Source organism: Pseudophryne corroboree, chromosome 5, assembly GCF_028390025.1.
Source record: "Pseudophryne corroboree isolate aPseCor3 chromosome 5, aPseCor3.hap2, whole genome shotgun sequence".
Lineage (NCBI taxonomy): Eukaryota > Metazoa > Chordata > Amphibia > Anura > Myobatrachidae > Pseudophryne > Pseudophryne corroboree.
Window position 1 is genome coordinate 825,480,215 of NC_086448.1, and position 25,280 is coordinate 825,505,494.

Here is a 25,280-nt window from a genome sequence, read left to right on the forward strand (position 1 = left end):
TGGTATCCTAGCTCACCTGTTACCTGTGACACTGTATTGTTCTATATAGGGGAATATTATATGGAGAGTTATATCCTAGCTCACCTGTTACCTGTGACACTGTATTCTATATAGGGAGATATTATATGGAGAGTGGTATCCTAGCTCACCTGTTACCTGTGACACTGCATTGTTCTATATAGGGTAATATTATATGGAGAGTGGTATCCTAGCTCACCTGTTACCTGTAACACTGCATTGTTCTATATAGGGGAATATTATATGGAGCGTGGTATTCTAGCTCACCTGTTACCTGTGACACTGTATTGTTCTATATAGGGGGTTATTATATGGAGAGTGGTATCCTAGCTCACCTGTTACCTGTGACACTGCATTGTTCTATATAGGGAGATATTATATGGAGAGTGGTATCCTAGCTCACCTGTTACCTGTGACACTGTATTGTTCTATATAGGAGATATTATATGGAGAGTGGTATCCTAGCTCACCTGTTACCTGTAACACTGCATTGTTCTATATAGGGGAATATTATATGGAGAGTGGTATCCTAGCTCACCTGTTACCTGTGACACTGCATTGTTCTATATAGGAGATATTATATGGAGCGTGGTATCCTAGCTCACCTGTTACCTGTGACACTGCATTGTTCTATATAGGGAGATATTATATGGAGAGTGGTATCCTAGCTCACCTGTTACCTGTGACACTGCATTGTTCTATATAGGGAGATATTATATGGAGAGTGGTATCCTAGCTCACCTGTTACCTGTGACACTGTATTGTTCTATATAGGGGGTTATTATATGGAGAGTGGTATCCTAGCTCACCTGTTACCTGTGACACTGTATTGTTCTATATAGGGGAATATTATATGGAGAGTGGTATCCTAGCTCACCTGTTACCTGTGACACTGTATTGTTCTATATAGGAGATATTATATGGAGAGTGGTTTCCTAGCTCACCTGTTACCTGTAACACTGCATTGTTCTTTATAGGGGAATATTATATGGAGAGTGGTATCCTAGCTCACCTGTTACCTGTGACACTGTATTGTTCTATATAGGGGAATATTATATGGAGCGTGGTATCCTAGCTCACCTGTTACCTGTGACACTGCATTGTTCTATATAGGGTAATATTATATGGAGAGTTATATCCTAGCTCACCTGTTACCTGTGACACTGTATTGTTCTATATAGGGAGATATTATATGGAGAGTGGTATCCTAGCTCACCTGTTACCTGTGACACTGCATTGTTCTATATAGGAGAATATTATATGGAGAGTGGTATCCTAGCTCACCTGTTACCTGTGACACTGTATTGTTCTATATAGGGGGTTATTATATGGAGAGTGGTATCCTAGCTCACCTGTTACCTGTGACAATGTATTGTTCTATATAGGGAGATATTATATGGAGAGTGGTATCCTAGCTCACCTGTTACCTGTGACACTGTATTGTTCTATATAGGAGATATTATATGGAGAGTGGTATCCTAGCTCACCTGTTACCTGTGACGCTGTATTGTTCTATATAGGGGAATATTATATGGAGAGTGGTATCCTAGCTCACCTGTTACCTGTGACACTGCATTGTTCTATATAGGGGAATATTATATGGAGAGTGGTATCCTAGCTCACCTGTTACCTGTGACACTGTATTGTTCTATATAGGGGAATATTATATGGAGAGTTATATCCTAGCTCACCTGTTACCTGTGACACTGTATTCTATATAGGGAGATATTATATGGAGAGTGGTATCCTAGCTCACCTGTTACCTGTGACACTGCATTGTTCTATATAGGGTAATATTATATGGAGAGTGGTATCCTAGCTCACCTGTTACCTGTAACACTGCATTGTTCTATATAGGGGAATATTATATGGAGCGTGGTATTCTAGCTCACCTGTTACCTGTGACACTGTATTGTTCTATATAGGGGGTTATTATATGGAGAGTGGTATCCTAGCTCACCTGTTACCTGTGACACTGCATTGTTCTATATAGGGAGATATTATATGGAGAGTGGTATCCTAGCTCACCTGTTACCTGTGACACTGTATTGTTCTATATAGGAGATATTATATGGAGAGTGGTATCCTAGCTCACCTGTTACCTGTAACACTGCATTGTTCTATATAGGGGAATATTATATGGAGAGTGGTATCCTAGCTCACCTGTTACCTGTGACACTGCATTGTTCTATATAGGAGATATTATATGGAGCGTGGTATCCTAGCTCACCTGTTACCTGTGACACTGCATTGTTCTATATAGGGAGATATTATATGGAGAGTGGTATCCTAGCTCACCTGTTACCTGTGACACTGCATTGTTCTATATAGGGGAATATTATATGGAGCGTGGTATCCTAGCTCACCTGTTACCTGTGACACTGCATTGTTCTATATAGGGGAATATTATATGGAGCGTGGTATCCTAGCTCACCTGTTACCTGTGACACTGCATTGTTCTATATAGGGGAATATTATATGGAGAGTGGTATCCTAGCTCACCTGTTACCTGTGACACTGCATTGTTCTATATAGGGGAATATTATATGGAGCGTGGTATCCTAGCTCACCTGTTACCTGTGACACTGTATTGTTCTATATAGGGAGATATTATATGGAGAGTGGTATCCTAGCTCACCTGTTACCTGTGACAATGTATTGTTCTATATAGGGAGATATTATATGGAGAGTGGTATCCTAGCTCACCTGTTACCTGTGACACTGTATTGTTCTATATAGGAGATATTATATGGAGAGTGGTATCCTAGCTCACCTGTTACCTGTGACGCTGTATTGTTCTATATAGGGGAATATTATATGGAGAGTGGTATCCTAGCTCACCTGTTACCTGTGACACTGCATTGTTCTATATAGGGGAATATTATATGGAGAGTGGTATCCCTGCTCACCTGTTACCTGTGACACTGTATTGTTCTATATAGGGGAATATTATATGGAGAGTTATATCCTAGCTCACCTGTTACCTGTGACACTGTATTCTATATAGGGAGATATTATATGGAGCGTGGTATCCTAGCTCACCTGTTACCTGTGACACTGCATTGTTCTATATAGGGGAATATTATATGGAGAGTGGTATCCTAGCTCACCTGTTACCTGTGACACTGCATTGTTCTATATAGGGAGATATTATATGGAGAGTCGTATCCTAGCTCACCTGTTACCTGTGACACTGCATTGTTCTATATAGGGGAATATTATATGGAGCGTGGTATCCTAGCTCACCTGTTACCTGTGACACTGCATTGTTCTATATAGGGGAATATTATATGGAGCGTGGTATCCTAGCTCACCTGTTACCTGTAACACTGCATTGTTCTATATAGGGGAATATTATATGGAGCGTGGTATCCTATCTCACCTGTTACCTGTGACACTGCATTGTTCTATATAGGGAGATATTATATGGAGAGTGGTATCCTAGCTCACCTGTTACCTGTGACACTGTATTGTTCTATATAGGGGGTTATTATATGGAGAGTGGTATCCTAGCTCACCTGTTACCTGTAACACTGCATTGTTCTATATAGGGTATTATTATATGGAGAGTGGTATCCTAGCTCACCTGTTACCTGTGACACTGTATTGTTCTATATAGGGAGATATTATATGGAGAGTGGTATCCTAGCTCACCTGTTACCTGTGACACTGTATTGTTCTATATAGGAGAATATTATATGGAGAGTGGTATCCTAGCTCACCTGTTACCTGTGACACTGCATTGTTCTATATAGGGGAATATTATATGGAGCATGGTATCCTAGCTCACCTGTTACCTGTGACACTGCATTGTTCTATATAGGGAGATATTATATGGAGAGTTATCCTAGCTCACCTGTTACCTGTGACACTGCATTGTTCTATATAGGGTAATATTATATGGAGAGTGGTATCCTAGCTCACCTGTTACCTGTGACACTGCATTGTTCTATATAGGGGGTTATTATATGGAGAGTGGTATCCTAGCTCACCTGTTACCTGTGACACTGTATTGTTCTATATAGGGAGATATATGGAGAGTGGTATCCTAGCTCACCTGTTACCTGTGACACTGTATTGTTCTATATAGGGAGATATTATATGGAGAGTGGTATCCTAGCTCACCTGTTACCTGTGACAATGTATTGTTCTATATAGGGAGATATTATATGGAGAGTGGTATCCTAGCTCACCTGTTACCTGTGACACTGTATTGTTCTATATAGGAGATATTATATGGAGAGTGGTATCCTAGCTCACCTGTTACCTGTGACGCTGTATTGTTCTATATAGGGGAATATTATATGGAGAGTGGTATCCTAGCTCACCTGTTACCTGTGACACTGCATTGTTCTATATAGGGGAATATTATATGGAGAGTGGTATCCTAGCTCACCTGTTACCTGTGACACTGTATTGTTCTATATAGGGGAATATTATATGGAGAGTTATATCCTAGCTCACCTGTTACCTGTGACACTGTATTCTATATAGGGAGATATTATATGGAGCGTGGTATCCTAGCTCACCTGTTACCTGTGACACTGCATTGTTCTATATAGGGGAATATTATATGGAGAGTGGTATCCTAGCTCACCTGTTACCTGTGACACTGCATTGTTCTATATAGGGAGATATTATATGGAGAGTCGTATCCTAGCTCACCTGTTACCTGTGACACTGCATTGTTCTATATAGGGGAATATTATATGGAGCGTGGTATCCTAGCTCACCTGTTACCTGTGACACTGCATTGTTCTATATAGGGAGATATTATATGGAGAGTGGTATCCTAGCTCACCTGTTACCTGTGACACTGTATTGTTCTATATAGGGGGTTATTATATGGAGAGTGGTATCCTAGCTCACCTGTTACCTGTAACACTGCATTGTTCTATATAGGGTATTATTATATGGAGAGTGGTATCCTAGCTCACCTGTTACCTGTGACACTGTATTGTTCTATATAGGGAGATATTATATGGAGAGTGGTATCCTAGCTCACCTGTTACCTGTGACACTGTATTGTTCTATATAGGAGAATATTATATGGAGAGTGGTATCCTAGCTCACCTGTTACCTGTGACACTGCATTGTTCTATATAGGGGAATATTATATGGAGAGTCGTATCCTAGCTCACCTGTTACCTGTGACACTGCATTGTTCTATATAGGGGAATATTATATGGAGCGTGGTATCCTAGCTCACCTGTTACCTGTGACACTGCATTGTTCTATATAGGGGAATATTATATGGAGCGTGGTATCCTAGCTCACCTGTTACCTGTAACACTGCATTGTTCTATATAGGGGAATATTATATGGAGCGTGGTATCCTATCTCACCTGTTACCTGTGACACTGCATTGTTCTATATAGGGAGATATTATATGGAGAGTGGTATCCTAGCTCACCTGTTACCTGTGACACTGTATTGTTCTATATAGGGGGTTATTATATGGAGAGTGGTATCCTAGCTCACCTGTTACCTGTAACACTGCATTGTTCTATATAGGGTATTATTATATGGAGAGTGGTATCCTAGCTCACCTGTTACCTGTGACACTGTATTGTTCTATATAGGGAGATATTATATGGAGAGTGGTATCCTAGCTCACCTGTTACCTGTGACACTGTATTGTTCTATATAGGAGAATATTATATGGAGAGTGGTATCCTAGCTCACCTGTTACCTGTGACACTGCATTGTTCTATATAGGGGAATATTATATGGAGCATGGTATCCTAGCTCACCTGTTACCTGTGACACTGCATTGTTCTATATAGGGAGATATTATATGGAGAGTTATCCTAGCTCACCTGTTACCTGTGACACTGCATTGTTCTATATAGGGTAATATTATATGGAGAGTGGTATCCTAGCTCACCTGTTACCTGTGACACTGCATTGTTCTATATAGGGGGTTATTATATGGAGAGTGGTATCCTAGCTCACCTGTTACCTGTGACACTGTATTGTTCTATATAGGGAGATATATGGAGAGTGGTATCCTAGCTCACCTGTTACCTGTGACACTGTATTGTTCTATATAGGGAGATATTATATGGAGAGTGGTATCCTAGCTCACCTGTTACCTGTGACAATGTATTGTTCTATATAGGGAGATATTATATGGAGAGTGGTATCCTAGCTCACCTGTTACCTGTGACACTGTATTGTTCTATATAGGAGATATTATATGGAGAGTGGTATCCTAGCTCACCTGTTACCTGTGACGCTGTATTGTTCTATATAGGGGAATATTATATGGAGAGTGGTATCCTAGCTCACCTGTTACCTGTGACACTGCATTGTTCTATATAGGGGAATATTATATGGAGAGTGGTATCCTAGCTCACCTGTTACCTGTGACACTGTATTGTTCTATATAGGGGAATATTATATGGAGAGTTATATCCTAGCTCACCTGTTACCTGTGACACTGTATTCTATATAGGGAGATATTATATGGAGCGTGGTATCCTAGCTCACCTGTTACCTGTGACACTGCATTGTTCTATATAGGGGAATATTATATGGAGAGTGGTATCCTAGCTCACCTGTTACCTGTGACACTGCATTGTTCTATATAGGGAGATATTATATGGAGAGTCGTATCCTAGCTCACCTGTTACCTGTGACACTGCATTGTTCTATATAGGGGAATATTATATGGAGCGTGGTATCCTAGCTCACCTGTTACCTGTGACACTGCATTGTTCTATATAGGGGAATATTATATGGAGCGTGGTATCCTAGCTCACCTGTTACCTGTAACACTGCATTGTTCTATATAGGGGAATATTATATGGAGCGTGGTATCCTATCTCACCTGTTACCTGTGACACTGCATTGTTCTATATAGGGAGATATTATATGGAGAGTGGTATCCTAGCTCACCTGTTACCTGTGACACTGTATTGTTCTATATAGGGGGTTATTATATGGAGAGTGGTATCCTAGCTCACCTGTTACCTGTAACACTGCATTGTTCTATATAGGGTATTATTATATGGAGAGTGGTATCCTAGCTCACCTGTTACCTGTGACACTGTATTGTTCTATATAGGGAGATATTATATGGAGAGTGGTATCCTAGCTCACCTGTTACCTGTGACACTGTATTGTTCTATATAGGAGAATATTATATGGAGAGTGGTATCCTAGCTCACCTGTTACCTGTGACACTGCATTGTTCTATATAGGGGAATATTATATGGAGCATGGTATCCTAGCTCACCTGTTACCTGTGACACTGCATTGTTCTATATAGGGAGATATATGGAGAGTGGTATCCTAGCTCACCTGTTACCTGTGACACTGTATTGTTCTATATAGGGAGATATTATATGGAGAGTGTTATCCTAGCTCACCTGTTACCTGTGACACTGTATTGTTCTATATAGGGGGATATTATATGGAGAGTGTTATCCTAGCTCACATGTTACCTGTGACACTGTATTGTTCTATATAGGGGAATATTATATGGAGAGTGGTATCCTAGCTCACCTGTTACCTGTGACACTGCATTGTTCTATATAGGGGAATATTATATGGAGCATGGTATCCTAGCTCACCTGTTACCTGTGACACTGTATTGTTCTATATAGGGAGATATTATATGGAGAGTGGTATCCTAGCTCACCTGTTACCTGTGACACTGTATTGTTCTATATAGGGTAATATTATATGGAGAGTGGTATCCTAGCTCACCTGTTACCTATGACACTGTATTGTTCTATATAGGGTAATATTATATGGAGAGTGGTATCCTAGCTCACCTGTTACCTGTAACACTGCATTGTTCTATATAGGGTATTATTATATGGAGAGTGGTATCCTAGCTCACCTGTTACCTGTGACACTGTATTGTTCTATATAGGGAGATATTATATGGAGAGTGGTATCCTAGCTCACCTGTTACCTGTGACACTGTATTGTTCTATATAGGAGAATATTATATGGAGAGTGGTATCCTAGCTCACCTGTTACCTGTGACACTGCATTGTTCTATATAGGGGAATATTATATGGAGCATGGTATCCTAGCTCACCTGTTACCTGTGACACTGCATTGTTCTATATAGGGAGATATATGGAGAGTGGTATCCTAGCTCACCTGTTACCTGTGACACTGTATTGTTCTATATAGGGAGATATTATATGGAGAGTGTTATCCTAGCTCACCTGTTACCTGTGACACTGTATTGTTCTATATAGGGGGATATTATATGGAGAGTGTTATCCTAGCTCACATGTTACCTGTGACACTGTATTGTTCTATATAGGGGAATATTATATGGAGAGTGGTATCCTAGCTCACCTGTTACCTGTGACACTGCATTGTTCTATATAGGGGAATATTATATGGAGCATGGTATCCTAGCTCACCTGTTACCTGTGACACTGTATTGTTCTATATAGGGAGATATTATATGGAGAGTGGTATCCTAGCTCACCTGTTACCTGTGACACTGTATTGTTCTATATAGGGTAATATTATATGGAGAGTGGTATCCTAGCTCACCTGTTACCTATGACACTGTATTGTTCTATATAGGGTAATATTATATGGAGAGTGGTATCCTAGCTCACCTGTTACCTGTAACACTGCATTGTTCTATATAGGGGAATATTATATGGAGCATGGTATCCTAGCTCACCTGTTACCTGTGACACTGTATTGTTCTATATAGGGAGATATTATATGGAGAGTGGTATCCTAGCTCACCTGTTACCTGTGACACTGTATTGTTCTATATAGGGTAATATTATATGGAGAGTGGTATCCTAGCTCACCTGTTACCTGTGACACTGTATTGTTCTATATAGGGTAATATTATATGGAGAGTGGTATCCTAGCTCACCTGTTACCTGTGACACTGTATTGTTCTATATAGGGAGATATTATATGGAGAGTGGTATCCTAGCTCACCTGTTACCTGTAACACTGCATTGTTCTATATAGGGGAATATTATATGGAGCGTGGTATCCTAGCTCACCTGTTACCTGTGACACTGCATTGTTCTATATAGGGAGATATTATATGGAGAGTGGTATCCTAGCTCACCTGTTACCTGTGACACTGCATTGTTCTATATAGGGAGATATTATATGGAGAGTGGTATCCTAGCTCACCTGTTACCTGTGACACTGCATTGTTCTATATAGGGAGATATTATATGGAGAGTGGTATCCTAGCTCACCTGTTACCTGTGACACTGCATTGTTCTATATAGGGAGATATTATATGGAGAGTGGTATCCTAGCTCACCTGTTACCTGTGACACTGCATTGTTCTATATAGGGTAATATTATATGGAGAGTGGTATCCTAGCTCACCTGTTACCTGTGACACTGCATTGTTCTATATAGGGAGATATTATATGGAGAGTGGTATCCTAGCTCACCTGTTACCTGTGACACTGCATTGTTCTATATAGGGGGATATTATATGGAGAGTGGTATCCTAGCTCACCTGTTACCTGTGACACTGTATTGTTCTATATAGGGAGATATTATATGGAGAGTGGTATCCTAGCTCACCTGTTACCTGTAACACTGCATTGTTCTATATAGGGGAATATTATATGGAGAGTGGTATCCTAGCTCACCTGTTACCTGTGACACTGCATTGATCTATATAGGGAGATATTATATGGAGAGTGGTATCCTAGCTCACCTGTTACCTGTGACACTGCATTGTTCTATATAGGGGAATATTATATGGAGAGTGGTATCCTAGCTCACCTGTTACCTGTGACACTGCATTGTTCTATATAGGGAGATATTATATGGAGAGTGGTATCCTAGCTCACCTGTTACCTGTGACACTGTATTGTTCTATATAGGGGAATATTATATGGAGAGTGGTATCCTAGCTCACCTGTTACCTGTGACACTGCATTGTTCTATATAGGGGAATATTATATGGAGAGTGGTATCCTAGCTCACCTGTTACCTGTGACACTGTATTGTTCTATATAGGGAGATATTATATGGAGAGTGGTATCCTAGCTCACCTGTTACCTGTGACACTGCATTGTTCTATATAGGGGAATATTATATGGAGAGTGGTATCCTAGCTCACCTGTTACCTGTGACACTGTATTGTTCTATATAGGGGGTTATTATATGGAGAGTGGTATCCTAGCTCACCTGTTACCTGTGACACTGCATTGTTCTATATAGGGGGTTATTATATGGAGAGTGGTATCCTAGCTCACCTGTTACCTGTGACACTGTATTGTTCTATATAGGGAGATATTATATGGAGAGTGGTATCCTAGCTCACCTGTTACCTGTGACAATGTATTGTTCTATATAGGGAGATATTATATGGAGAGTGGTATCCTAGCTCACCTGTTACCTGTGACACTGTATTGTTCTATATAGGAGATATTATATGGAGAGTGGTATCCTAGCTCACCTGTTACCTGTGACGCTGTATTGTTCTATATAGGGGAATATTATATGGAGAGTGGTATCCTAGCTCACCTGTTACCTGTGACACTGCATTGTTCTATATAGGGGAATATTATATGGAGAGTGGTATCCTAGCTCACCTGTTACCTGTGACACTGTATTGTTCTATATAGGGGAATATTATATGGAGAGTTATATCCTAGCTCACCTGTTACCTGTGACACTGTATTCTATATAGGGAGATATTATATGGAGCGTGGTATCCTAGCTCACCTGTTACCTGTGACACTGTATTGTTCTATATAGGGAGATATTATATGGAGAGTGGTATCCTAGCTCACCTGTTACCTGTAACACTGCATTGTTCTATATAGGGGAATATTATATGGAGAGTGGTATCCTAGCTCACCTGTTACCTGTGACACTGCATTGATCTATATAGGGAGATATTATATGGAGAGTGGTATCCTAGCTCACCTGTTACCTGTGACACTGCATTGTTCTATATAGGGGAATATTATATGGAGAGTGGTATCCTAGCTCACCTGTTACCTGTGACACTGCATTGTTCTATATAGGGAGATATTATATGGAGAGTCGTATCCTAGCTCACCTGTTACCTGTGACACTGCATTGTTCTATATAGGGGAATATTATATGGAGCGTGGTATCCTAGCTCACCTGTTACCTGTGACACTGCATTGTTCTATATAGGGGAATATTATATGGAGCGTGGTATCCTAGCTCACCTGTTACCTGTAACACTGCATTGTTCTATATAGGGGAATATTATATGGAGCGTGGTATCCTATCTCACCTGTTACCTGTGACACTGCATTGTTCTATATAGGGAGATATTATATGGAGAGTGGTATCCTAGCTCACCTGTTACCTGTGACACTGTATTGTTCTATATAGGGGGTTATTATATGGAGAGTGGTATCCTAGCTCACCTGTTACCTGTAACACTGCATTGTTCTATATAGGGTATTATTATATGGAGAGTGGTATCCTAGCTCACCTGTTACCTGTGACACTGTATTGTTCTATATAGGGAGATATTATATGGAGAGTGGTATCCTAGCTCACCTGTTACCTGTGACACTGTATTGTTCTATATAGGAGAATATTATATGGAGAGTGGTATCCTAGCTCACCTGTTACCTGTGACACTGCATTGTTCTATATAGGGGAATATTATATGGAGCATGGTATCCTAGCTCACCTGTTACCTGTGACACTGCATTGTTCTATATAGGGAGATATATGGAGAGTGGTATCCTAGCTCACCTGTTACCTGTGACACTGTATTGTTCTATATAGGGAGATATTATATGGAGAGTGTTATCCTAGCTCACCTGTTACCTGTGACACTGTATTGTTCTATATAGGGGGATATTATATGGAGAGTGTTATCCTAGCTCACATGTTACCTGTGACACTGTATTGTTCTATATAGGGGAATATTATATGGAGAGTGGTATCCTAGCTCACCTGTTACCTGTGACACTGCATTGTTCTATATAGGGGAATATTATATGGAGCATGGTATCCTAGCTCACCTGTTACCTGTGACACTGTATTGTTCTATATAGGGAGATATTATATGGAGAGTGGTATCCTAGCTCACCTGTTACCTGTGACACTGTATTGTTCTATATAGGGTAATATTATATGGAGAGTGGTATCCTAGCTCACCTGTTACCTATGACACTGTATTGTTCTATATAGGGTAATATTATATGGAGAGTGGTATCCTAGCTCACCTGTTACCTGTAACACTGCATTGTTCTATATAGGGTATTATTATATGGAGAGTGGTATCCTAGCTCACCTGTTACCTGTGACACTGTATTGTTCTATATAGGGAGATATTATATGGAGAGTGGTATCCTAGCTCACCTGTTACCTGTGACACTGTATTGTTCTATATAGGAGAATATTATATGGAGAGTGGTATCCTAGCTCACCTGTTACCTGTGACACTGCATTGTTCTATATAGGGGAATATTATATGGAGCATGGTATCCTAGCTCACCTGTTACCTGTGACACTGCATTGTTCTATATAGGGAGATATATGGAGAGTGGTATCCTAGCTCACCTGTTACCTGTGACACTGTATTGTTCTATATAGGGAGATATTATATGGAGAGTGTTATCCTAGCTCACCTGTTACCTGTGACACTGTATTGTTCTATATAGGGGGATATTATATGGAGAGTGTTATCCTAGCTCACATGTTACCTGTGACACTGTATTGTTCTATATAGGGGAATATTATATGGAGAGTGGTATCCTAGCTCACCTGTTACCTGTGACACTGCATTGTTCTATATAGGGGAATATTATATGGAGCATGGTATCCTAGCTCACCTGTTACCTGTGACACTGTATTGTTCTATATAGGGAGATATTATATGGAGAGTGGTATCCTAGCTCACCTGTTACCTGTGACACTGTATTGTTCTATATAGGGTAATATTATATGGAGAGTGGTATCCTAGCTCACCTGTTACCTATGACACTGTATTGTTCTATATAGGGTAATATTATATGGAGAGTGGTATCCTAGCTCACCTGTTACCTGTAACACTGCATTGTTCTATATAGGGGAATATTATATGGAGCATGGTATCCTAGCTCACCTGTTACCTGTGACACTGTATTGTTCTATATAGGGAGATATTATATGGAGAGTGGTATCCTAGCTCACCTGTTACCTGTGACACTGTATTGTTCTATATAGGGTAATATTATATGGAGAGTGGTATCCTAGCTCACCTGTTACCTGTGACACTGTATTGTTCTATATAGGGTAATATTATATGGAGAGTGGTATCCTAGCTCACCTGTTACCTGTGACACTGTATTGTTCTATATAGGGAGATATTATATGGAGAGTGGTATCCTAGCTCACCTGTTACCTGTAACACTGCATTGTTCTATATAGGGGAATATTATATGGAGCGTGGTATCCTAGCTCACCTGTTACCTGTGACACTGCATTGTTCTATATAGGGAGATATTATATGGAGAGTGGTATCCTAGCTCACCTGTTACCTGTGACACTGCATTGTTCTATATAGGGAGATATTATATGGAGAGTGGTATCCTAGCTCACCTGTTACCTGTGACACTGCATTGTTCTATATAGGGAGATATTATATGGAGAGTGGTATCCTAGCTCACCTGTTACCTGTGACACTGCATTGTTCTATATAGGGAGATATTATATGGAGAGTGGTATCCTAGCTCACCTGTTACCTGTGACACTGCATTGTTCTATATAGGGTAATATTATATGGAGAGTGGTATCCTAGCTCACCTGTTACCTGTGACACTGCATTGTTCTATATAGGGAGATATTATATGGAGAGTGGTATCCTAGCTCACCTGTTACCTGTGACACTGCATTGTTCTATATAGGGGGATATTATATGGAGAGTGGTATCCTAGCTCACCTGTTACCTGTGACACTGTATTGTTCTATATAGGGAGATATTATATGGAGAGTGGTATCCTAGCTCACCTGTTACCTGTAACACTGCATTGTTCTATATAGGGGAATATTATATGGAGAGTGGTATCCTAGCTCACCTGTTACCTGTGACACTGCATTGATCTATATAGGGAGATATTATATGGAGAGTGGTATCCTAGCTCACCTGTTACCTGTGACACTGCATTGTTCTATATAGGGGAATATTATATGGAGAGTGGTATCCTAGCTCACCTGTTACCTGTGACACTGCATTGTTCTATATAGGGAGATATTATATGGAGAGTGGTATCCTAGCTCACCTGTTACCTGTGACACTGTATTGTTCTATATAGGGGAATATTATATGGAGAGTGGTATCCTAGCTCACCTGTTACCTGTGACACTGCATTGTTCTATATAGGGGAATATTATATGGAGAGTGGTATCCTAGCTCACCTGTTACCTGTGACACTATTGTTCTATATAGGGAGATATTATATGGAGAGTGGTATCCTAGCTCACCTGTTACCTGTGACACTGCATTGTTCTATATAGGGGAATATTATATGGAGAGTGGTATCCTAGCTCACCTGTTACCTGTGACACTGTATTGTTCTATATAGGGGGTTATTATATGGAGAGTGGTATCCTAGCTCACCTGTTACCTGTGACACTGCATTGTTCTATATAGGGGGTTATTATATGGAGAGTGGTATCCTAGCTCACCTGTTACCTGTGACACTGTATTGTTCTATATAGGGAGATATTATATGGAGAGTGGTATCCTAGCTCACCTGTTACCTGTGACAATGTATTGTTCTATATAGGGAGATATTATATGGAGAGTGGTATCCTAGCTCACCTGTTACCTGTGACACTGTATTGTTCTATATAGGAGATATTATATGGAGAGTGGTATCCTAGCTCACCTGTTACCTGTGACGCTGTATTGTTCTATATAGGGGAATATTATATGGAGAGTGGTATCCTAGCTCACCTGTTACCTGTGACACTGCATTGTTCTATATAGGGGAATATTATATGGAGAGTGGTATCCTAGCTCACCTGTTACCTGTGACACTGTATTGTTCTATATAGGGGAATATTATATGGAGAGTTATATCCTAGCTCACCTGTTACCTGTGACACTGTATTCTATATAGGGAGATATTATATGGAGCGTGGTATCCTAGCTCACCTGTTACCTGTGACACTGCATTGTTCTATATAGGGGAATATTATATGGAGAGTGGTATCCTAGCTCACCTGTTACCTGTGACACTGCATTGTTCTATATAGGGAGATATTATATGGAGAGTCGTATCCTAGCTCACCTGTTACCTGTGACACTGCATTGTTCTATATAGGGGAATATTATATGGAGCGTGGTATCCTAGCTCACCTGTTACCTGTGACACTGCATTGTTCTATATAGGGGAATATTATATGGAGCGTGGTATCCTAGCTCACCTGTTACCTGTAACACTGCATTGTTCTATATAGGGGAATATTATATGGAGCGTGGTATCCTATCTCACCTGTTACCTGTGACACTGCATTGTTCTATATAGGGAGATATTATATGGAGAGTGGTATCCTAGCTCACCTGTTACCTGTGACACTGTATTGTTCTATATAGGGGGTTATTATATGGAGAGTGGTATCCTAGCTCACCTGTTACCTGTGACACTGTATTGTTCTATATAGGGGAATATTATATGGAGAGTGGTATCCTAGCTCACCTGTTACCTGTGACACTGCATTGTTCTATATAGGGGAATATTATATGGAGAGTGGTATCCTAGCTCACCTGTTACCTGTGACACTGTATTGTTCTATATAGGGAGATATTATATGGAGAGTGGTATCCTAGCTCACCTGTTACCTGTGACACTGCATTGTTCTATATAGGGGAATATTATATGGAGAGTGGTATCCTAGCTCACCTGTTACCTGTGACACTGTATTGTTCTATATAGGGGGTTATTATATGGAGAGTGATATCCTAGCTCACCTGTTACCTGTGACACTGCATTGTTCTATATAGGGGGTTATTATATGGAGAGTGGTATCCTAGCTCACCTGTTACCTGTGACACTGTATTGTTCTATATAGGGGAATATTATATGGAGAGTGGTATCCTAGCTCACCTGTTACCTGTGACACTGTATTGTTCTATATAGGGAGATATTATATGGAGAGTGGTATCCTAGCTCACCTGTTACCTGTAACACTGCATTGTTCTATATAGGGGAATATTATATGGAGCGTGGTATCCTAGCTCACCTGTTACCTGTGACACTGCATTGTTCTATATAGGGAGATATTATATGGAGAGTGGTATCCTAGCTCACCTGTTACCTGTGACACTGCATTGTTCTATATAGGGAGATATTATATGGAGAGTGGTATCCTAGCTCACCTGTTACCTGTGACACTGCATTGTTCTATATAGGGAGATATTATATGGAGAGTGGTATCCTAGCTCACCTGTTACCTGTGACACTGCATTGTTCTATATCTGGAGATATTATATGGAGAGTGGTATCCTAGCTCACCTGTTACCTGTGACACTGCATTGTTCTATATAGGGTAATATTATATGGAGAGTGGTATCCTAGCTCACCTGTTACCTGTGACACTGCATTGTTCTATATAGGGAGATATTATATGGAGAGTGGTATCCTAGCTCACCTGTTACCTGTGACACTGCATTGTTCTATATAGGGAGATATTATATGGAGAGTGGTATCCTAGCTCACCTGTTACCTGTGACACTGTATTGTTCTATATAGGGAGATATTATATGGAGAGTGGTATCCTAGCTCACCTGTTACCTGTAACACTGCATTGTTCTATATAGGGGAATATTATATGGAGAGTGGTATCCTAGCTCACCTGTTACCTGTGACACTGCATTGATCTATATAGGGAGATATTATATGGAGAGTGGTATCCTAGCTCACCTGTTACCTGTGACACTGCATTGTTCTATATAGGGAGATATTATATGGAGAGTGGTATCCTAGCTCACCTGTTACCTGTGACACTGTATTGTTCTATATAGGGGAATATTATATGGAGAGTGGTATCCTAGCTCACCTGTTACCTGTGACACTGCATTGTTCTATATAGGGGAATATTATATGGAGAGTGGTATCCTAGCTCACCTGTTACCTGTGACACTGTATTGTTCTATATAGGGAGATATTATATGGAGAGTGGTATCCTAGCTCACCTGTTACCTGTGACACTGCATTGTTCTATATAGGGGAATATTATATGGAGAGTGGTATCCTAGCTCACCTGTTACCTGTGACACTGTATTGTTCTATATAGGGGGTTATTATATGGAGAGTGGTATCCTAGCTCACCTGTTACCTGTGACACTGCATTGTTCTATATAGGGGGTTATTATATGGAGAGTGGTATCCTAGCTCACCTGTTACCTGTGACACTGCATTGTTCTATATAGGGGAATATTATATGGAGAGTGGTATCCTAGCTCACCTGTTACCTGTGACACTGCATTGTTCTATATAGGGAGATATTATATGGATAGTGGTATCCTAGCTCACCTGTTACCTGTGACACTGCATTGTTCTATATAGGGAGATATTATATGGAGAGTGGTATCCTAGCTCACCTGTTACCTGTGACACTGTATTGTTCTATATAGGGGGCTATTATATGGAGAGTGGTATCCTAGCTCACCTGTTACCTGTGACACTGTATTGTTCTATATAGGGGGTTATTATATGGAGAGTGGTATCCTAGCTCACCTGTTACCTGTGACACTGCATTGTTCTATATAGGGAGATATTATATGGATAGTGGTATCCTAGCTCACCTGTTACCTGTGACACTGCATTGTTCTATATAGGGAGATATTATATGGAGAGTGGTATCCTAGCTCACCTGTTACCTGTGACACTGCATTGTTCTATATAGGGGAATATTATATGGAGAGTGGTATCCTAGCTCACCTGTTACCTGTGACACTGTATTGTTCTATATAGGGAGATATTATATGGAGAGTGGTATCCTAGCTCACCTGTAACACTGCATTGTTCTATATAGGGGAATATTATATGGAGAGTGGTATCCTAGCTCACCTGTTACCTGTGACACTGTATTGTTCTATATAGGGGAATATTATATGGAGAGTGGTATCCTAGCTCACCTGTTACCTGTGACACTGCATTGTTCTATATAGGGGAATATTATATGGAGAGTGGTATCCTAGCTCACCTGTTACCTGTGACACTGCATTGTTCTATATAGGGGAATATTATATGGAGAGTGGTATCCTAGCTCACCTGTTACCTGTGACACTGCATTGTTCTATATAGGGAGATATTATATGGATAGTGGTATCCTAGCTCACCTGTTACCTGTGACACTGCATTGTTCTATATAGGGAGATATTATATGGAGAGTGGTATCCTAGCTCACCTGTTACCTGTGACACTGCATTGTTCTATATAGGGGAATATTATATGGAGCGTGGTATCCTAGCTCACCTGTTACCTGTGACACTGTATTGTTCTATATAGGGGGTTATTATATGGAGAGTGGTATCCTAGCTCACCTGTTACCTGTGACACTGCATTGTTCTATATAGGGAGATATTATATGGAGAGTGGTATCCTAGCTCACCTGTTACCTGTGACGCTGTATTGTTCTATATAGGGGGTTATTATATGGAGAGTGGTATCCTAGCTCACCTGTTACCTGTGACACTGCATTGTTCTATATAGGGAGATATTATATGGATAGTGGTATCCTAGCTCACCTGTTACCTGTGACACTGCATTGTTCTATATAGGGAGATATTATATGGAGAGTGGTATCCTAGCTCACCTGTTACCTGTGACGCTGTATTGTTCTATATAGGGGGTTATTATATGGAGAGTGGTATCCTAGCTCACCTGTTACCTGTGACACTGTATTGTTCTATATAGGGAGATATTATATGGAGAGTGGTATCCTAGCTCACCTGTTACCTGTGACACTGTAGTTATATAGCTGGATTCTGTCTCAGTGTACCTCTTGTCTCACCTGTTACCTGCGTCAGGTGAGGTTATATGGGGCCTGAATCAGAGGTGGATGCAGTGTTGTGCAACGGCCGCACCGGTGAAAGCTTTTTGGAGTGTGACCTAGGGGCAGATGTACTAAACCTTGGAAAGAGATAAATTACCAACCAATCAGCTCCTGTCATTTTTCAAACAGCGGGTAACATGGAAGTTAGGAGCTGATTGACTGGTACTTTATCTCCGTCCACTTTATCTCTCTCCAGTGCTTAGTACATAGACCTCACAGACCTTTATCTCTCCAATGCCTAGTGCAACCCATTCCCCCCCCCCCCCCCCAATCTTTTACATCTTGGCTCTTCATAACGTGCTTGTGCTCTATAAGTCGGCTGCAAAATATCCATTGTGTAGGGATAGATAATATGATGGACACTCGGAAGCGGTCTGTACTCTGGGAAGTTCTGCGTTTATCGTCCTCCCATCGGTTTCTGGGGTGAAGCCGACGCCGGACGCTCAGAGCCCACCTATGGTGCTTGTCCAGTTGTTTGGCTCTCCGGTCAAGAAGCCACATTTCTTTTATAGTGTCATGGAGGCTAGTTGCACGACGGACACTCAGACCGGCCAGCGAAGATCATCTGAGGTCATCATCCGACCACTGTAGCCACCATGTCCAATAGTTATTCTTTAGGTTGTGATTGTATTATTATCTGTAAAGGGCTTATCTTGTGATATCTGCCCAGTTCTGCTGGTATGGCCAGTTATATTCTTAGGAGCTGATTCAGAACTGGTCGTGGGTCTGTTTTGCAGACAGGTCTTGGTGTTTTTCACATTGCGTGTAAGATAAGTTTCCTGTGGGCGCATAGATGGAATTGCGGGCTATTCAGGCAAACGTAACCCCAAAGGTTATTGCAGATGGATAAGGGGTGGTGCCAACTGTGATACCTGTGAGCATGCACCCATATGTCAGTGCACACAGTGCGGCGACTTGTGACTCAGCCCCTCAGTCCCCAGGCTCCTGTATGTGTGTAGTGACACTGTGGCAGCTGTACTGTAATAACGACTCATGTTCCCTGTTGCAGATATTGATGAAGCTGAAGAGCATTGCATTGGACGCAGAGAGCGAGCTGGAGCGCCAGGATGAAGCGCTGGACGAGATCAGCTCCTCTGCCGACAGAGCCGTACTCCAGATCAACAAACAGACCCGCAGGATGAGGAAGCTGCTATAGAACTGCAGGGGGGTGGTGGTGGGGGGGTAATGTTGTCCTGCCCCCGCATCGAAGGATGATATTTATGTTTGCATACAATGACAATTGGTTGTCGCCGTTTACAGCTGACATTCATGGTAATGCCGGGCACGGTTATTACCTGTAATCTACGTTGTATATACAATGAGTCCTGTAGATAAAGGGAAAGTTACTTACCTGTATGATTCATGGAATGGCCATTCTGAATGTGTGATTTACTGTATAACTATTTATATGTAGATGTAATGAGAGTGTATGAGACGTAATATTGGTCATGCTGAATTAATGGAGATTATCGCCTCAATTCTGTCCAAGTTCTGCATTCTATTCCTGACTTATGCAACTGAAATCTGTATCTCTCTCCCCCTCTCCCCTCCCTCACCCCTCTCCCATCTTTCTCTCCCCCTCCTATCTCTCTATCCCTCTCTCTCTAATCTCTGTAAAGCGCTGCAGAATGTGTGTGCGCCATATAAATGTTTTTAAATAAAATATAGATACATAATGTGGGAAGAGATGGTTTGCTCTCAGAATATGAACTAGAGGGGAGCATTAGGAGTCCCTGCTGTGCTATTTTGAAAGTGCATTTGCCAATTGTAACAAGTATCATCCTGCACTGCAGGTTTTCATGCTCTCCCCAAACATGCATGCGTGACTACCGCTGAAAGATCTCAGCCTGCCCAGTACAGATTCTATCCTGTGGCTCTGGATTGCAGAGGAAATGAGAATGCTAAATAAACCGCATGCCATGTTTTCCTAAAATCTTCCCCTGTGTGCCAGTAATTCTCAGGATGATAAAATAGAGTTATACTTTATGTATGTATACTGGAATAATGGGGCAGATGTATTAACCCGGAGAAGGGATAAAGAAGTGATAAGCACATGGTGATATCGCACCAACCAATCATTATGCATTTGAAAATTGTCAGGAGCTGATTAGCTGGTGCGTTATCACCTTTCACTTATCACTGCTTTATCCCTTCTCCAGGCTTCATACATCTGCCCCATAAAGTGTAAAATCTATTATATTAGTGGTTCTCCATTCCAGTCCTCAGGTACCACCAACAGCTCATGTTTTCTGGATTTCTTTCATCATTCACACTTGAGATAATCTATGCTGTTGGCTCAGTAAATATCCCACCTGTTTCCACAGGCGAAAATCCTGAAAACATGGCCCGAGAGAGAGTTGAGACCTACTGCTGTATTATATAATGCGCTAATACGTCTGTCCCGGACATGCGCAATCAGGGGCAGAATCCTCTACACTGGAGTCTCCGCAATGAAACTGTTCGGCGCTTGGCCGAGGCCGTCCTCCAAAGGGATCTGGATGATGGTCCTGGGGCCAGGTCAGGTCAGCCGGACTATAGGGATTATTCAGAGTTGATAGCAAATAAAAAAAATTAGCATTTAGGCAAAATTTGTTAGCTAATGGGCAAAAACCATGTGCAGTGCAGGTGGGGCAGATGTAACATGTGCAGAGAGATTTAGATTTGGGTGGGTTATATTGTTTCTGTGCAGGGTAAATACTGGCTGCTTTATGTTTACACTGCAATTTAGATTTCAGTTTGAACACCCCCCATCCAAATCTAACTCTTTCTGCACATGTTACATTGATCTGCCTCCCCTGCAGTGCAGCATGCTTTTGCCTAATTGCTAACTTTTTTGGTTTGCTAACATCTCTGAATAGCCCCTGTATACTGATAGCTATATTGCGGGAGTCATCACCCTCTACCAGCTTTAGCCAGATTAGCCTCCACTCTGGGACTTGGGGGATACGCTCACATCATATAGTAAGTAACACGGAACATTGTAAATGAAAAGGATAGGGGTGGAAAAAGTATATACACCATAATAATAAGAGATAAGAATACATCCTAAACAGTAAAGAATAACTACAGGAAGAAAAGAAAAGAAACTAGACACACACTACGGCAATATTTAAAAAAGTTGGGGTGGGGACGGTAAAAGAAAGGGAAGGAGAGAGTAAAGAGACTAAAGGAACAGAGTAAAAGGAAAAGGGAGAGAGAACAGGCAAAAAGAGTTGTGGGGGAGAGAGGGGGGATGACAGAAGGAAGGTGGGGAAGATAGTCTATGGTCTAGATCATAGGTACCCAAACTCGGTCCTCAGAGCCCCCTAAAGGTTCAGGTTTTAAGTAGAGATGAGCGCCGGAAATTTTTCGGGTTTTGGTTTTGGGTTCGGTTCCGCGGCCGTGTTTTGGGTTCGACCGCGTTTTGGCAAAACCTCACCGAATTTTTTTTGTCGGATTCGGGTGTGTTTTGGATTCGGGTGTTTTTTTCAAAAAACCCTAAAAAACAGCTTAAATCATAGAATTTGGGGGTAATTTTGATCCCAAAGTATTATTAACCTCAAAAAACATAATTTACACTCATTTTCAGCCTATTCTGAACACATCACACCTCACAATATTATTTTTAGTCCTAAAATTTGCACCGAGGTCGCTGTGTGAGTAAGATAAGCGACCCTAGTGGCCGACACAAACACCGGGCCCATCTAGGAGTGGCACTGCAGTGTCACGCAGGATGTCCCTTCCAAAAAACCCTCCCCAAACAGCACATGACGCAAAGAAAAAAAGAGGCGCAATGAGGTAGCTGTGTGAGCAAGATTAGCGACCCTAGTGGCCGACACAAACACCGGGCCCATCTAGGAGTGGCACTGCAGTGTCACGCAGGATGTCCCTTCCAAAAAACCCTCCCCAAACAGCACATGACGCAAAGAAAAAAAGAGGCGCAATGAGGTAGCTGACTGTGTGAGAAAGATAAGCGACCCTAGTGGCCGACACAAACACCGGGCCCATCTAGGAGTGGCACTGCAGTGTCACGCAGGATGTCCCTTCCAAAAAACCCTCCCCAAACAGCACATGACGCAAAGAAAAAAAGAGGCGCAATGAGGTAGCTGTGTGAGTAAGATTAGCGACCCTAGTGGCCGACACAAACACCGGGCCCATCTAGGAGTGGCACTGCAGTGTCACGCAGGATGTCCCTTCCAAAAAACCCTCCCCAATCAGCACATGATGCAAAGAAAAAGAAAAGAAAAAAGAGGTGCAAGATGGAATTATCCTTGGGCCCTCCCACCCACCCTTATGTTGTATAAACAAAACAGGACATGCACACTTTAACCAACCCATCATTTCAGTGACAGGGTCTGCCACACGACTGTGACTGATATGACGGGTTGGTTTGGACCCCCCCCAAAAAAGAAGCAATTAATCTCTCCTTGCACAAACTGGCTCTACAGAGGCAAGATGTCCACCTCATCTTCACCCTCCGATATAGCACCGTGTACATCCCCCTCCTCACAGATTATCAATTCGTCCCCACTGGAATCCACCATCTCAGCTCCCTGTGTACTTTGTGGAGGCAATTGCTGCTGGTCAATGTCTCCGCGGAGGAATTGATTATAATTCATTTTAATGAACATCATCTTCTCCACATTTTCTGGATGTAACCTCGTACGCCGATTGCTGACAAGGTGAGCGGCGGCACTAAACACTCTTTCGGAGTACACACTTGTGGGAGGGCAACTTAGGTAGAATAAAGCCAGTTTGTGCAAGGGCCTCCAAATTGCCTCTTTTTCCTGCCAGTATAAGTACGGACTGTGTGACGTGCCTACTTGGATGCGGTCACTCATATAATCCTCCACCATTCTATCAATGTTGAGAGAATCATATGCAGTGACAGTAGACGACATGTCCGTAATCGTTGTCAGGTCCTTCAGTCCGGACCAGATGTCAGCATCAGCAGTCGCTCCAGACTGCCCTGCATCACCGCCAGCGGGTGGGCTCGGAATTCTGAGCCTTTTCCTCGCACCCCCAGTTGCGGGAGAATGTGAAGGAGGAGATGTTGACAGGTCGCGTTCCGCTTGACTTGACAATTTTGTCACCAGCAGGTCTTTCAACCCCAGCAGACCTGTGTCTGCCGGAAAGAGAGATCCAAGGTAGGCTTTAAATCTAGGATCGAGCACGGTGGCCAAAATGTAGTGCTCTGATTTCAACAGATTGACCACCCGTGAATCCTTGTTAAGCGAATTAAGGGCTGCATCCACAAGTCCCACATGCCTAGCGGAATCGCTCCGTGTTAGCTCCTTCTTCAATGCCTCCAGCTTCTTCTGCAAAAGCCTGATGAGGGGAATGACCTGACTCAGGCTGGCAGTGTCTGAACTGACTTCACGTGTGGCAAGTTCAAAGGGCATCAGAACCTTGCACAACGTTGAAATCATTCTCCACTGCACTTGAGACAGGTGCATTCCATCTCCTATATCGTGCTCAATTGTATAGGCTTGAATGGCCTTTTGCTGCTCCTCCAACCTCTGAAGCATATAGAGGGTTGAATTCCACCTCGTTACCACTTCTTGCTTCAGATGATGGCAGGGCAGGTTCAGTAGTTTTTGGTGGTGCTCCAGTCTTCTGTACGTGGTGCCTGTACGCCGAAAGTGTCCCGCAATTTTTCTGGCCACCGACAGCATCTCTTGCACGCCCCTGTCGTTTTTTAAAAAATTCTGCACCACCAAATTCAAGGTATGTGCAAAACATGGGACGTGCTGGAATTTGCCCATATTTAATGCACACACAATATTGCTGGCGTTGTCCGATGCCACAAATCCACAGGAGAGTCCAATTGGGGTAAGCCATTCCGCGATGATCTTCCTCAGTTGCCGTAAGAGGTTTTCAGCTGTGTGCGTATTCTGGAAAGCGGTGATACAAAGCGTAGCCTGCCTAGGAAAGAGTTGGCGTTTGCGAGATGCTGCTACTGGTGCCGCCGCTGCTGTTCTTGCGGCGGGAGTCCATACATCTACCCAGTGGGCTGTCACAGTCATATAGTCCTGACCCTGCCCTGCTCCACTTGTCCACATGTCCGTGGTTAAGTGGACATTGGGTACAACTGCATTTTTTAGGACACTGGTGAGTCTTTTTCTGACGTCCGTGTACATTCTCGGTATCGCCTGCCTAGAGAAGTGGAACCTAGATGGTATTTGGTAACGGGGGCACACTGCCTCAATAAATTGTCTAGTTCCCTGTGAACTAACGGCGGATACCGGACGCACGTCTAACACCAACATAGT

The 25,280-nt window shown here is 42.0% G+C and overlaps 1 protein-coding gene across 1 annotated transcript in view; it reads left to right on the forward strand.

Annotated features, from left to right (window-relative positions):
* Positions 1-20,962, forward strand: part of SNAP47 (synaptosome associated protein 47) — a 108,059-nt gene extending 87,097 nt beyond the window's left edge. The window contains exon 6 of the mRNA XM_063924523.1: positions 20,039-20,962. Coding sequence (XP_063780593.1) covers positions 20,039-20,185 — 147 coding nt within the window. The 3' untranslated portion in view covers positions 20,186-20,962. The remainder of the gene's footprint in view (positions 1-20,038) is intronic.
* Positions 20,963-25,280: the final 4,318 nt, after the last annotated feature.